Source organism: Coregonus clupeaformis, chromosome 21 (genome assembly GCF_020615455.1).
Source record: "Coregonus clupeaformis isolate EN_2021a chromosome 21, ASM2061545v1, whole genome shotgun sequence".
In the NCBI taxonomy this organism is placed as follows: domain Eukaryota; kingdom Metazoa; phylum Chordata; class Actinopteri; order Salmoniformes; family Salmonidae; genus Coregonus; species Coregonus clupeaformis.
In genome coordinates this window covers 2494288-2507946 of record NC_059212.1, presented here as the reverse complement: position 1 = coordinate 2507946, position 13659 = coordinate 2494288, and the positions used below count along the sequence as shown (strand labels likewise).

Below are 13659 nucleotides of genomic sequence, written 5' to 3'. Positions count from 1 at the left end.
TTTTTTCTATATTTACAACTTGGGTCAACTATGCTGGCCTATGGAGTCCCTTGGGAAACCCAACTTCCAAACCATCCAATGATGGGATTTATAAATACATTATCTGGGCTCCCGAAAGGACTGATCTCTATAATATATAAACCACTTTTGAAAAGCTCATATTCTGAGCTAGTCATTAAAAAAGTATGGTCCACAGATCTAAATGAATCTGAACAAACCTTTGACTGTAACAGAATATGGGAAATGACCTTGTCATCCCGTAATCCGAACCATCAATTTATACTTTTCAAGTTTGTTCACAGACTGTATTTAACACCAAGGAACACCAAGGAAACTTGGCCCCAACTGTTCACTGTGTCCCCTAAATCAGGTAGGCACATTCCTTCATATGTGAAATGCCCTGCAGTTATATGCTTCTGGGACAAAGTTACAAAATTCATTTAGAAGTGCATATATGTAAATATTCAATGCTTTGCATCTACTATGTTACTTAACGATGACAGCTCCTTGAATCTCTCAATCAATCAGAGACGATAACTGCTGGCAGGCAGCACTGCCGCAAAAAAAGATGTCAATCACTCACTCCCAATTCGCCAGTGGATACAGTTACTATTAGAAGTTATATTAATAATAATAATAATAATTTATTATATTTGTAAAGCACTTTTCCTTATACAGATGAATCTCAAAGTGCATAAAATAAAAAATAAGAACAAATAGACAAAAATGTAAAGTAAATAAACACAACTAGACAAGGCCTGTTCCTGCCACCCCTCCCCAAAAATGTCTGACTACGCATTATGAGATAGTAAGTCATAATTTTTTGATAGTAAGTCATTATTATGAGACAGTAAGTCATAATTATAAGATAGTGTCATAATAATGAGATACTAAGTCATAATTCTGAGATAGTAACTCGTTATGATGTGATAGTAAGTAATTATTATGAGATAAGATAATTCGGAAAGTATTCAGACCCCTTGACTTTTTCCACATTTTGTTACGTTACAGTCTTATTCTGAAATTGAATAAATAAAAACAATTCCTCAGCAATCTACACACAATACCCCATAATGACTAAGCGAAAAGAGGTTTGTAGAAATTTTTGCACATTTATAAAAAATAAAAAAACAGAAAAACATTATTTACATAAGTAGTCAGACCCTTTGCTATGAGACTCGAAATTTACCTCAGGTGCATCCTGTTTCCATTGATCATCCTTGAGATGTTTCTACAACTTGATTGGAGTCCACCTGTGGTAAATCCAATTGATTGGACATGATTTGGAAAGGCACACACCTGTCTATATAAGGTCCCACAGTTGACAGTGCAGGTCAGAGCAAAAACCAAGCCATGAGGTCGAAGGAATTGTCCGTAGAGCTCCGAGACAGGATTGTATCGAGGCACAGATCTGGGGAAGGGTACCAAAACATTTCTGCATCATTGAAGGTCCCGAAGAACACAGTGGCCTCCATCATTCTTAAATGGAAGAAATTTGGAACCACCAAGACTCTTCCTAGAGATGGCCGCCCGGCCAAACTGAGCAAACGGGGGAGAAGGGCCTTGTTCAGGGAGGTGACCAAGAACCCGATGGTCACTCTGACAGAGCTCTAGAGTTACTCTGTGGAGATGGGAGAACCTTCCAGAAGGACAACCATCTCTGCAGCACTCCACCAATCATGCCTTTATGGTAGAGTGGCCAGATGGAAGACACTCCTCAGTAAAAGGCACATGACAGCCCGCTTGGTACTACTCTTCATATATTCAAGCACGGTGGTGGCTGCATCATGTTATGGGTATGCTTGTTATCGGCAAGGACTAGGGAGTTTTTTGGGATAAAAAGGAATGGAATAGAGCTTAGCACAGATAATATCCTAGAGGGAAACCTGGTTCAGTCTGCGTTCCAACGGACACTGGGAGACAAATTCACTGGAGTTCCTTACCAAGACGACATTGAATGTTCCTGAGTGACTTAGTTACAGTTTTGACTTAAATTGGCTTGAAAATCTATGGCAAGACTTGAAAATGGCTGTCTAGCAATGATCAACAACCAACTTGACAGAGCTTGAAGAGTTTTTTAAAGAATAATGTGCAAATATTGTACAATCCAGGTGTGCAAAGGTCTTAGAGACTTACCCAGAAAGACTCACAGCTGTAATCACTGCCAAAGGTTATTATAACTGGTGTTGACACAGGAGTGTGAATACTTATTTATTTTCATTTCACTTCACCAATTTGGACTATTTTGTGTATGTCCATTACATGAAATCCAAATAAAAATCCATTTAAATTACAGGTTGTAATGCAACAAAATAGGAAAAACGCCAAGGGGGATGAATACTTTTGCAAGGCACTTTATAGCTAGCTCATTGTTGTCCAAGAATGGAAGTTAGGCTAGCGAACATTTTAGCCAGGTAGCCTAGGACAACAAAAACTAAAAGCATATACTGCATGACAGAGTCATAGACCATTTTGGCAACATGAAAGAGGAGGATGGCATTGGCATTTCTCTACAAGTGGTGAGTCAACATGTTTTTTCGACTTGTACGCACACTCGCATGCATACACACATACACACATCAATCAGAACCATGGACAGCCACATCATATTTAGCTTACAAATTGGTGCATTCACCTTATACCTTTTTTTTTTTTGGGGAGTTAGAAGGATTACTTTATCCTATCCCAGGTGTTCCTTAAAGAGGTGGGGTTTCAAATGTCTCCGGAAGGTGGTGAGTGACTCCGCTGTCCTGGCGTCGTGAGGGAGCTTGTTCCACCATTGGGGTGCCAGAGCAGCGAACAGTTTTGACTGGGCTGAGCGGGAACTGTGCTTCAGCAGAGGTAGTGGAGCCAGCAGGCCAGAGGTGGATGAACGCAATGCCCTCGTTTGGGTGTAGGGACTGATCAGAGCCTGAAGGTACGGAGGTGCCGTTCCCCTCACAGCTCCGTAGGCAAGCACCATGGTCTTGTAGCAGATGCGAGCTTCAACTGGAAGCCAGTGTAGTGTGCGGAGGAGCGGGGGTGACGTGAGAGAACTTGGGAAGGTTGAACACCAGACGGGCTGCAGCATTCTGGATGAGTTGTAGGGGTTTAATGGCACAGGCAGGGAGCCCAGCCAACAGCGAGTTGCAGTAATCCAGACGGGAGATGACAAGTGCCTGGATTAGGACCTGTGCCGCTTCCTGTGTAAGGCAGGGTCGTACTCTCCGAATGTTGTAGAGCATGAACCTACAGGATTGGGTCACCGCCTTGATGTTAGCGGAGAACGACAGGGTGTCCAGGGTCACGCCAAGGCTCTTCGCACTCTGGGAGGAGGACACAACGGAGTTGTCAACCGTGATGGCGAGATCATGGAACGGGCAGTCCTTCCCCGGGAGGAAGAGCAGCTCCGTCTTGCCAAGGTTCAGCTTGAGGTGGTGATCCGTCATCCATACTGATATGTCTGCCAGACATGCAGAGATGCGATTCGCCACCTGGTTATCAGAAGGGGGAAAGGAGAAGATTAGTTGTGTGTCGTCTGCGTAGCAATGATAGGAGAGGCCATGTGAGGATATGACAGAGCCAAGTGACTTGGTGTATAGCGAGAATAGGAGAGGGCCTAGAACTGAGCCCTGGGGGACACCAGTGGTGAGAGCACGTGGTGCGGAGACAGCTTCTCGCCACGCCACTTGGTAGGAGCGACCAGTCAGGCAATCCAAGAGTGAGCCGCGCCGGAGATACCCAGCTCGGAGAGGGTGGAGAGGAGGATCTGATGGTTCACAGTATCAAAGGCAGCAGACAGGTTTAGAAGGACAAGAGCAGAGGAGAGAGAGTTAGCTTTAGCAGTGCGGAGAGCCTCCGTGACACAGAGAAGAGCAGTCTCAGTTGAATGACCAGTCTTGAAACCTGACTGGTTTGGATCAAGAAGGTCATTCTGAGAGAGATAGCAAGAGAGTTGTCACTATATTAGACTAAGCATTGGTGATTTGATGATGTTGAATTTGAAATGGTGCTGGAATAGTGGAGGCAGCTTCTGTTTTCTTTGCGACTTGCAGTAACTCTCCGTGGTTCTAAATCAATAGTTGTTTAGTAGTCCGAAAATGTCGGCAACATGAACTTGCTTGACCATGCTGTTTGTTACATGCAAAATGCTTTGTGGACTTCACCAGACAGATGTTGCTCTCCGGTTTTGTGATGAAACAAAGGTGTGGTTGAATTTATTCTGCCACTGTGTCTTCTTATTGTCTTGGCCTTTTTCTTCCTTTTCTTTACCCTTACATACCAATTTTATTATTACTAAATCCTGTGTGATCAATATGATAATTTCTCTGTATGTATTTCTTACTTTTCTTTTTCTTTTGAGTGGCACCCCATGGGTACATGTTATATAAACTGAATATTGTGAATTGAAATGAATATTGTACGTGCAACTCCCCCCCCTCACCAACAGAAAATGACAAAACAAATGAAAACTTGATCATGAAAAAAAGAAAGTAGGCTGGCCCTCTTTGAAGTCTTGTAGATCAATGCATTGCGCTCTTTTTGTTTATAAAGCCCTCTTCCATAAACTACCACCTTCTCTGTTAACCTACAGAAATACAAGCAATCAGACACGGTCTCAGGGATGGCTAACTTTGGAGATCCCATCAATCTCGACAGAGTTAGCTAAATCTGCCTTTAGCTATTTTGCACCTTGCTTGTGGAATGGTCTACAGAGTTTGCTGAAATTGGTTGAATTAGTGCCTCTGAGGCAGGTCAGACGGCTGTGTGAGGACCTTTTTAAGGAATAATGTGTTTGTTTCTTATGATTCTATGCTTGATCTTTTTTTGTGTGTGTGTGTTTTTGCTTGCTTATATATTTTGTATGTTAACTATGTATTTTTACTATGTTTTGTAACTTTCCCCAGGTCATTGCTGTACATGACAATGTAATCTCAGTCAACTCACCTCGTAAAATAAGGAATAAATAAAACATAAAAAATAAATGACAATAGTGATGTCAATGGCAAATATTACCTTTAGCCAAAATCATTAATTTCACACAAGTTATAATACTGTTTATTTTGTTTATATCTTTTTTTTACCTTTATTTTGGTAGGGAATAATGTTTGTTTTTTTACTTATAGGGAAAAACAGAGGCTGGAGGCTGAATGGCTAGCACTAGAGGTAAGAGTATCTATTAATCACATAAAATGAATTTATGATTTGCTTCTAAATTGGGCTTTATAGTATCACCCCTTTCTCAATGCATGTTGCATGATTATGTCTTTCACTTTCGGTGCCTGTTGGATAAAACCGAGGCAAACACTTTGCCACTGCACTTTGTGTTCTGCTATCTGTCTCTGTGTTAGTTGCCTTTTGGTTAATAGCTTGCTGACCACTCTCAGTACCAGGCTCTCTCTAAACATTTCGTTTTTGCTCTCTCTTTTCTTTTCTTTCTCCATAGGCAGAGGAAGCCAGGAAGATTGATGACCTGCATCAGGCCCAAGAGCTATACCTTCTGACTCAGACACAAACACAGACACAGACAAATACACAGACACAACAAGCAACATTGCCGGCAACCCAGGCAGTGCAGCAGCAGCTGGATGACATTTTCGAAGAGATCTCCACGGAGGAGTTTTCCGTAGAGGCGGTGCGGCCCCAGGACGCATCCCAGGACGCCTCGCAGGTGGAGGAGATCCTACGTCTGGAGCGGGAGATCCAGGAGCTCCAGCGGCAGAAGGAGCAGCAGGAGCTGTCCCTGACCGAGGCCTCCCTCCACCGGCTGCAGACCCTCCGTGACCAGGAGCTGCAGCGCCTGGAGGACGAGGCGTGCAAGGCCGCTCAGCAGTTCTTGGAGTCGCTCAACTTCGACGAGATTGACGAGTGCGTGCGCAATATCGAGTGCTCGCTGGGCGTGGAGGAGGAGGAGAAGATAGGCGGAGAGAGGGATGAGGGCGAGGAGGAGGAGGTGGACGAAGGCTTTGGCGCCGACGATGAGGCATACAAAGACTCACCCAACCCCAGCGAGCACGGCCACTCGGACGGCCAGCGCACCAGTGGCATCCGCACCAGCGACGACTCGTCCGAGGAGGACCCGTACGCTAATGACAGAATACAGATCCCACTCCTGCCACCAAATGTGCTACTCCACCAGCCGCTGCCCCTGCCGCCTCTGCTGCAAGCCTGCCACAGTGCCTCCTCTGGCGGGGACTCGGCCTACTGCCACCCCCAGGTTTCGGAGGCCCAGTCCGAGGATCTGGTCGAGCTCATTCCTCCGGACGAAGACTCGGACTATGACCAGGACGACTATGACGAGGGGGCCATAGTGTCCAGTGGCAGCATGGCATTCTCACAACCCCACAAAGGGCAGTGGTCACCGGACTACCACGGCTCGGTGGGCACCTACAACAGCTCGGGGGCCTATCGCTTCAGCTCAGAGGGGGCCCAATCATCGGTGGGTACTAGCTGTGGGTGACATCACAACCTAGTTCAGGGATCGAAGCAATAATATGGTTAATGGTTTTCATGAGTAAAAGTGAAACCTAGACATATTTGACTTATGAGTTTGACATAACATGTTTACGTTAAACCTCTATGTCTCTTGTTATCTCAATATTTTTCAATATCTCTCTCTTTCTCTCTCTCTCTTTTTCTCTCTCTCTCTCTCTCTCTCTGCTCAGTTTGTGGACAGCGAGGACGACTTCAACAGGTTCGACACGGACGACGAGCTGTCCTACCGACGAGACTCGGTCTACAGCTGTGTCACACTGCCATACTTCCACAGCTTCCTCCACATCAAAGGTAACACATTTTTGTTCTAGCCCAGCACTAACACCCCAAATTGATAAACTAGTCACCAAACCCATGGTTAGTTGAATCAGGCGTTTGCTTTTCACTGTGTCACACTTTGCCATTATTACAATTATTTACCACTAGGTTGCACTGCATGCATTTGGGAAGAGCACGGCAGTGTTCCTCCATATTAGGAAAATGAGTGCATGGGGGTCTTTCCAACTCACTGCTCACCATTATCCCTCTATCTCAATCACACCCTCTCTCTTTAGGGGGTCAGAGGAGCAGATGCTTGTGCTTGTTGTGACCTTGTCCCTTCACTCTCACTTTTTTTCTCGCTCTATGTCCCTCTTTCTCGCATTCCCTGTCACTTGCCCCTTGCACACTCTTTAATATTGTATGAACACATTAAATGTTTTGTCCTTACCTTGAAACTCAATCATTTGTTCCTGGTTTATATTCCAACTAGTTATTTTGTTCAAGAATCAATGGGTAAATAGCATTCATTGAAAGGACCATTGAACTTTAATGGATGTTAATCTCTTTGACTATGTTACAGCTGCTCGGTCTTACCTCTACACTTTTATTTAATCATTTCCAATGCCTAACATCTCCCCCTCTCTCTCCCTTCTCTACTCCAGGTGGCCTGATGAACACGTGGAAGCGGCGTTGGTGCGTGCTGAAGGACGAGACCTTCCTGTGGTTCCGCGCTAAGCAGGAGGCCCTGAAGCAGGGCTGGCTCCACAAGAAGGGTGGCGGCTCCTCGACACTGTCACGCCGCAACTGGAAGCGCCGCTGGTTCGTCCTGCGCCAGAGCAAGCTCATGTACTTCGAGAAAGATGGCGAGGACAAGATGAAGGGCATGCTGGACATGCATGCAGCCAAGTAAGGAGTGAACTATATAAGGGCCTCCTGTTAAAATGCATCCTTCCTGCTGCCCTTACTTGAGGTAATCAGTGATCTTACCTGACATGATTAGTGACACAGTGGAAGCCTTGCTCCTATCAAATCATGTTAGATCAGATCGGAGGGAGGAGGATACATTTTAGAGTATTTAAACAAAAGAAAATATTATAGAAAACTGTCTTTCTTAATGCCTATCTGGCTAGTTTGGGTTTTCGTTTCTAGGTTTTATATCTGAAGAGAGGGAACTGATCTAGATTGATGTACTTCTATCTTGCAGAGAGATTGTGGACAACACTGGCAAGGAGAACGGAATCGACATCATCATGCCAGAGCGCACCTACCACCTTATTGCTGAGACCGCTGAGGATGCCAGGCAAGTCTAGTGTGTATGTGTGTGTACATGTGCATGGTCATTAAATCTATCTACTAGGATCAGTTATTAACCGAGTAGAGACCAAGCCATTCAACTGCCCCCATCAAATCAAATCAAATCAAGCTTTATTTATACAGCAAATTTCAGACATGGAATGCAACGCAATGTGCTTCACAGGAAAAAACTAATACAAAACTATTAAAACAAAAGCTACAATATTTACTACACAACAAGCATAAGATAAAAAACAAAAGAGTGACAAAAACTGAACGACTAAAAACCACCCTAAGGAAGAGCAAAGCTAAAAATATGTGTTTTAATGATCTCTTTTAAATATGTCCACAGTTTCGGCCCCCCTCAGGTTCTCTAGCAGGCTATTCCAGAGGCTGGGGGCACAGTAACTAAACACTCCCTTTCCATGCCTCTTGGTCCTAGGGTTTGGGATAGTTAAAAGACCAGTGCCTGAGGGAACTATTGGGTACATAACTTGAAAGCATGTCTGACATGTATTGGGGTGCACAATCGTGGAGTGATTTAAAAACGAATAGAATAATCTTAAAACTAATTATAAAACTCACAGGCAGCCAGTGCAGAGAACTTAAAACTGGTGTAATGTGTGCTCTCCATCTGATCTTGGTAAGTACCCATGCTGCAGCATGCCCTATATTTTGCAGTTGACCAATGGCTTTCTTGGGTAGACCAGACAGGAGAGCATTACAGCAGTCAAGCCTGCTTGTAATAAAAGCATGGATGAGTCTCTCTGTATCACCCTGGGAGAGAAATGGCCGCACCTTGGCAATGTTCCTCAGGTGGTAAAAAGCTATTTTGGTCACATTCCTAATGTGTGAATGGAAATTTAGTTAAGAATCTGAAATAACACCTAGGTTTTTTACCTGGTGTTTTATCTTTATTGCCCGTGAATTAAAATGTGCAGCCAGATTCTCTCTCTGTGCTTTGGCTCCAACAATAGGTACTTCAGTCTTGTCTTGATTTAGCTGGAGGAAGTTGTGAGCCATCCAAGTATTTAAATCACTAATACAGTCCAATAATTTATCCGTAGAGCTAAAATCCTCTGGTGACTCAGAAATGTAAAGTTGTGTATCGTCTGGGTAGCAGTGAAAATCAATGTTGTGCTTTTTGATAACGCTGCCCAGGGGTAACATATATAAACGGAACAGTATCAGACCCAAAATCGAACATTGTTGACAAAAAAGGGTGACAAAAAAGGGTGACAAAAAACTCTCAACAAGTTAAATAGGTCCTAATCCAATTTAGAACTGGACCTGAGAGGCCAAACCACCTCTCAAGTCTGTCCAGAAGGACATCATGGTCAACAGTGTTGAATGTAGCACTTAAATCCAAGAGTAAAAGGACATAGAGCTGTTTGGCATCTGTGTTGGCTCTAAGATAATTCACCACTTTAACTAAGGCTATATATGTGCTGTGGTGGGCATGAAAACCAGATTGGAATGTAAAAAAAATACAGTTGCCACTTAAAAAACAATTTAGCTGTTTGAAATCAATTTTCTCCAGAATTTTGCTTAAGAATGGATGTTGGAAATTGGCCGAAACTTGCTAAGAGTTGAAGAATCTCGATTACTTTTCTTAAGAAGGGGTTTCACCAAAGCAGTTTTTAGTGCAGTGGGGAAAGTGCCTGTGAACAGGGAGTGATTAACAATAGCTTGCACTTCTTCAGATATGCAATTAAAAACTGTTTTGAAGAAGGTGGTAGGGATAGGATCGAGAATTTGTATTTTATTAGGATCCCCATTAGCTGTTGCAAAAGCAGCAGCTACTCTTCCTGGGGTCCACACAAAACATGAAACATGACATAATACAGAACATTAATAGACAGCTCAAGGACAGAACTACATAAATTGTTTTATTTTTTACAAAAGGCACACATACATATACATACACACAAACTATCTAGGTCAAATAGGTGAGATGCGTTGTGCCGTGAGGTGTTGCTTTATCTGTTTTTTGAAACCAGGTTGGCTGTTCACTTGAGCAATACATATAATACCGTACGCTTTCTTGAATTTGTTCTGGATTTGGGGACTGTGAAAAGACCCCTGGTGGCATGTCTGGTGGGGTAAGTGTGTGTGTCAGAGCTGTGTGTAAGTTGACTATGCAATCAATTTGGGATTTTCAACACATGAATGTTTCTTATAAAAAGAAGAAGTGATGCAGTCAGTCTCTCCTCAACTTTTAACCAAGAGAGACTGGCATGCATAGTATTTATATATATTTATACCCCTGATTACAATGAAGAGCAAGACGTGCCGCTCTGTTCTGGGCCAGCTGCAGCTTAACTAGGTCTTTCCTTGCAGCACTCGACCACACGACTGGACAATAATCAAGATAAGGCAGGTAGAAGGCTTAAATTGTGATATCACTTTCCTGAGCATGTCTGTGTCAACCAGGGAAAATAAATCCTTAGGGCCTTTGCGTGGAAGGCACAAATCACCAAACTTCTCATCAGGTCTTGCTTGACTGATACCCAGCCTAATGTTGGTTATATTATCTCTGAAATATGCCACAAACTCATCACATTTAGATGTGGAGGAAAGTTAGGATTTATCAGGCCATCAGTGATAGAGAAGAGTACTCTCGAATTATTCTGATTAATAGTGATCAAGTTAGAAAAATTAGCCCATCTGGCATTTCTAAATGCCTTGTTATACAGTACCAGTCAAAAGTTTGGACACACCTACTCATTCAAGGGTTTTTCTTAATTGTAGAATAGTAGTGAAGACATCAAAACTATTAAATAACACATATGGAATCATGTGGTAACCCAAAAGTGTTAAACAAATCAAAATATATTTTATATTTGAGTTTCTTCAAAGTAGCCACCCTTTGCCTTGATGACAGCTTTGCACACTCTTGGCATTCTCTCAACCAGCTTCCTGTAGCTCAGTTGGTAGAGCATGGCGCTTGCAACGCCAGGGTTGTGGGTTCGATTCCCACGGGGGGCCAGTATGAAACATTTATGCACTCATTAACTGTAAGTCGCGCTGGATAAGTCTGCTAAATGACTAAAATGTAAAATGTAATGAGGTAGTCACCTGGAATGCATTTCAATTAACAGCTGTGCCTTGTTAAAAGTTAATGTGTGGAATTTCTTTCCTTCTTAATGCGTTTGAGCCAATCAGTTGTGTTGTGACAAGGTATACAGAAGATAGCCCTATTTGGTAAAAGACCAAGTCCTTATTATGGCAAGAACAGCTCAAATAAGCTAAGAGAAACGACAGTCCATCATTACTATAAGACATGAAGGTCAGTTAATCCGGAAAATTTCAAGAATTTTGAACGTTTCTTCAAGTGCTGTCGCAAAAACCATCAAGCGCTATAATGGAACTGGCTCTCATGAGGACCGCCACAGGAAAGGAAGACCCAGAGTTACCTCTGCTGCAGAGGATAAGTTCATTAGAGTTACCAGCCTCGGAAATTGCAGCCCAAATAAATGCTTCACAGAGTTCAAGAGGAGACTGCGTGAATCAGGCCTTCATGGTTGAATTGCTGCAAAGAAATGACTACTAAAGGACACCAATAAGAAGAAGAGACTTGCTTGGGCCAAGAAACACAAGCAATGGACATTAGACCGGTGGAAATCTGTCCTTTGGTCTGGAGTCCAAATTGGAGATTTTTGGTTCCAACCGCCGTGTCTTTGTGAGACGCAGTGTAGGTGAACGGATGATCTCTGCATGTGTAGTTCCCACCGTGAAGCATGGAGGAGGAGTTGTGATGGTGTGGGGATGCTTTGCTGGTGACACTGTCTGTGATTTATTTAGAATTCAAGGCACACTTAACCAGCATGGCTACCACAGCATTCTGCAGCGATACGCCATCCCATCTGCTTTGGGCTTAGTGGGACTATCATTTGTTTTTCAACAGGACAATGACCCAACACACCTCCAGGCTGTGTAAGGGCTATTTTACCAAGAAGGAGAGTGATGGAGTGCTGCATCAGATGACCTGACCTCCACAATCACCCGACCTCTAACCAATTGAGATCGTTTGGGATGAGTTGGACCTCCGAGTGAAGGAAAAGCAGCCAACAAGTGCTCAGCATATGTGGGAACTCCTTCAAGACTGTTGGAAAAGCATTCCAGGTGAAGCTGGTTGAGAGAATGCCAAGAGTGTGCAAAGCTGTCATCAAGGCAAAGGGTGGTTACTTTGAAGAATGTCAAATATAAAATATATTTTGATTAGTTTAACACCTGTTTGGTTACTACATGATTCCATATGTGTTATTTCATAGTGTTGTCTTCACTATTATTTTACAAGGTAGAAAATAGCAAAAATAAAGAAAAATCCTTGAATGAATAGGTGTGTTGACTGGTACTGTATGTGCCAAGTTGCTCTCTCAGAATATCATTATGGACCTGCAATTTTGACTTTCTCCACTTCCGCTCTGCCTTTCTGCAATTTCTCTTTAATTGATTAGTTTCCTCACTCATCCATTTGGATGTGACCTTTTTCAACTTTACTGGAGCTATGGCATCAATGCTTGCCCTTAATTTAATTTGCTATTAAAGTTATCAACTAAATCATCACGAGGAAGGCAGAATAGTTTATGGAGTATTGTTCATACACTCAATAAAATCTGCAGAAACTTCAAAGGTAAGATAGCGTTTCTTAATAATGCATTCAGTATTACCCTGTGCTATGGGCAACAAGGTAGTAAAAAATACACAGTGGTGATCAGATAAAGCAACATCAACAATAGAGGATATGTCAATAGAAAACCTTGTGGTAATAACCAGGTCCAGATAAAGTCCATAGAGCTCAAAAGATTCATAAATTCAATGGCCTTGGAGTCAGTCTCTTTGTCAACATCAATATAAAATTCGCCCAACACAATGATTTTATCATAGTTCTCAAGTACAATAGACAATAGTTCAGATAAATCAGTAAAGAAAGTGGTTCAGTGCTTTGGTTGCCTATACAGGGTTATGGCCAGCACTGGTGGCTGACATTTAAACAGTATAGCATGATGCTCAAAAGATCCAAGTCGCCAAATGAAATATCCTTACAGCTGAGAGCATTAGTAAAAATAGAGTCTGTCCCCCCACACTTTTTCCTTTTTCTGATACAGTTTGAAAAGCTGTAGTCTGAGGGGGAGGCTTCAATAAGAGCGGAACTACAGTCTGATGACAGCCATGTTTCAGTGAGAAACATCCAATCAACTTTGCGCTCAGTAATGAGGTCATTCACGAGAAAGGTTTTATTAGGGATTGCTGTAACATTTAAAAGTGCCATATTCAATGAGTGTGGGCCACTCTGCCCCTGGTGCATCTGCCTTGAGGTAACCAATGGAATAACAACCAAATGATTAATGTCACAACCACGTTTTCTGACAGTCTCCAATCTAACAGAATGGTAGGAGATGACAGCTTGAAGGCGGAGTTAAAGGAACATAAATTAGGTTACTCACAATAACCATAGTGCCATTTCTACAGGAGTTTATATTCTTTCCAAGTCGTCTGTTGCTTATTCTGACAGGGAGAACTGGAGCACTACCAGACCCTGTCTGTCAGTCTCTAAAACAGTTTGCGATGTTGCTGGGAAAAAAAAGGTGCTGGTTGCTCCCACAGCAAATTAAAATTGTCACAAAA

At 42.9% G+C, this 13659-nt stretch overlaps 1 protein-coding gene across 1 annotated transcript in view; it reads left to right on the top strand.

Moving 5' to 3' along the window:
• The window catches only part of myo10 (myosin X), a 326310-nt gene that overhangs the window by 280074 nt on the left and 32577 nt on the right, over positions 1-13659 (top strand). Inside the window, exons 24-28 of the mRNA XM_045206170.1 lie at positions 5106-5145; positions 5426-6418; positions 6645-6765; positions 7398-7641; positions 7940-8035. Of these exons, the coding sequence (XP_045062105.1) occupies positions 5106-5145; positions 5426-6418; positions 6645-6765; positions 7398-7641; positions 7940-8035 (1494 nt within the window). The remainder of the gene's footprint in view (positions 1-5105; positions 5146-5425; positions 6419-6644; positions 6766-7397; positions 7642-7939; positions 8036-13659) is intronic.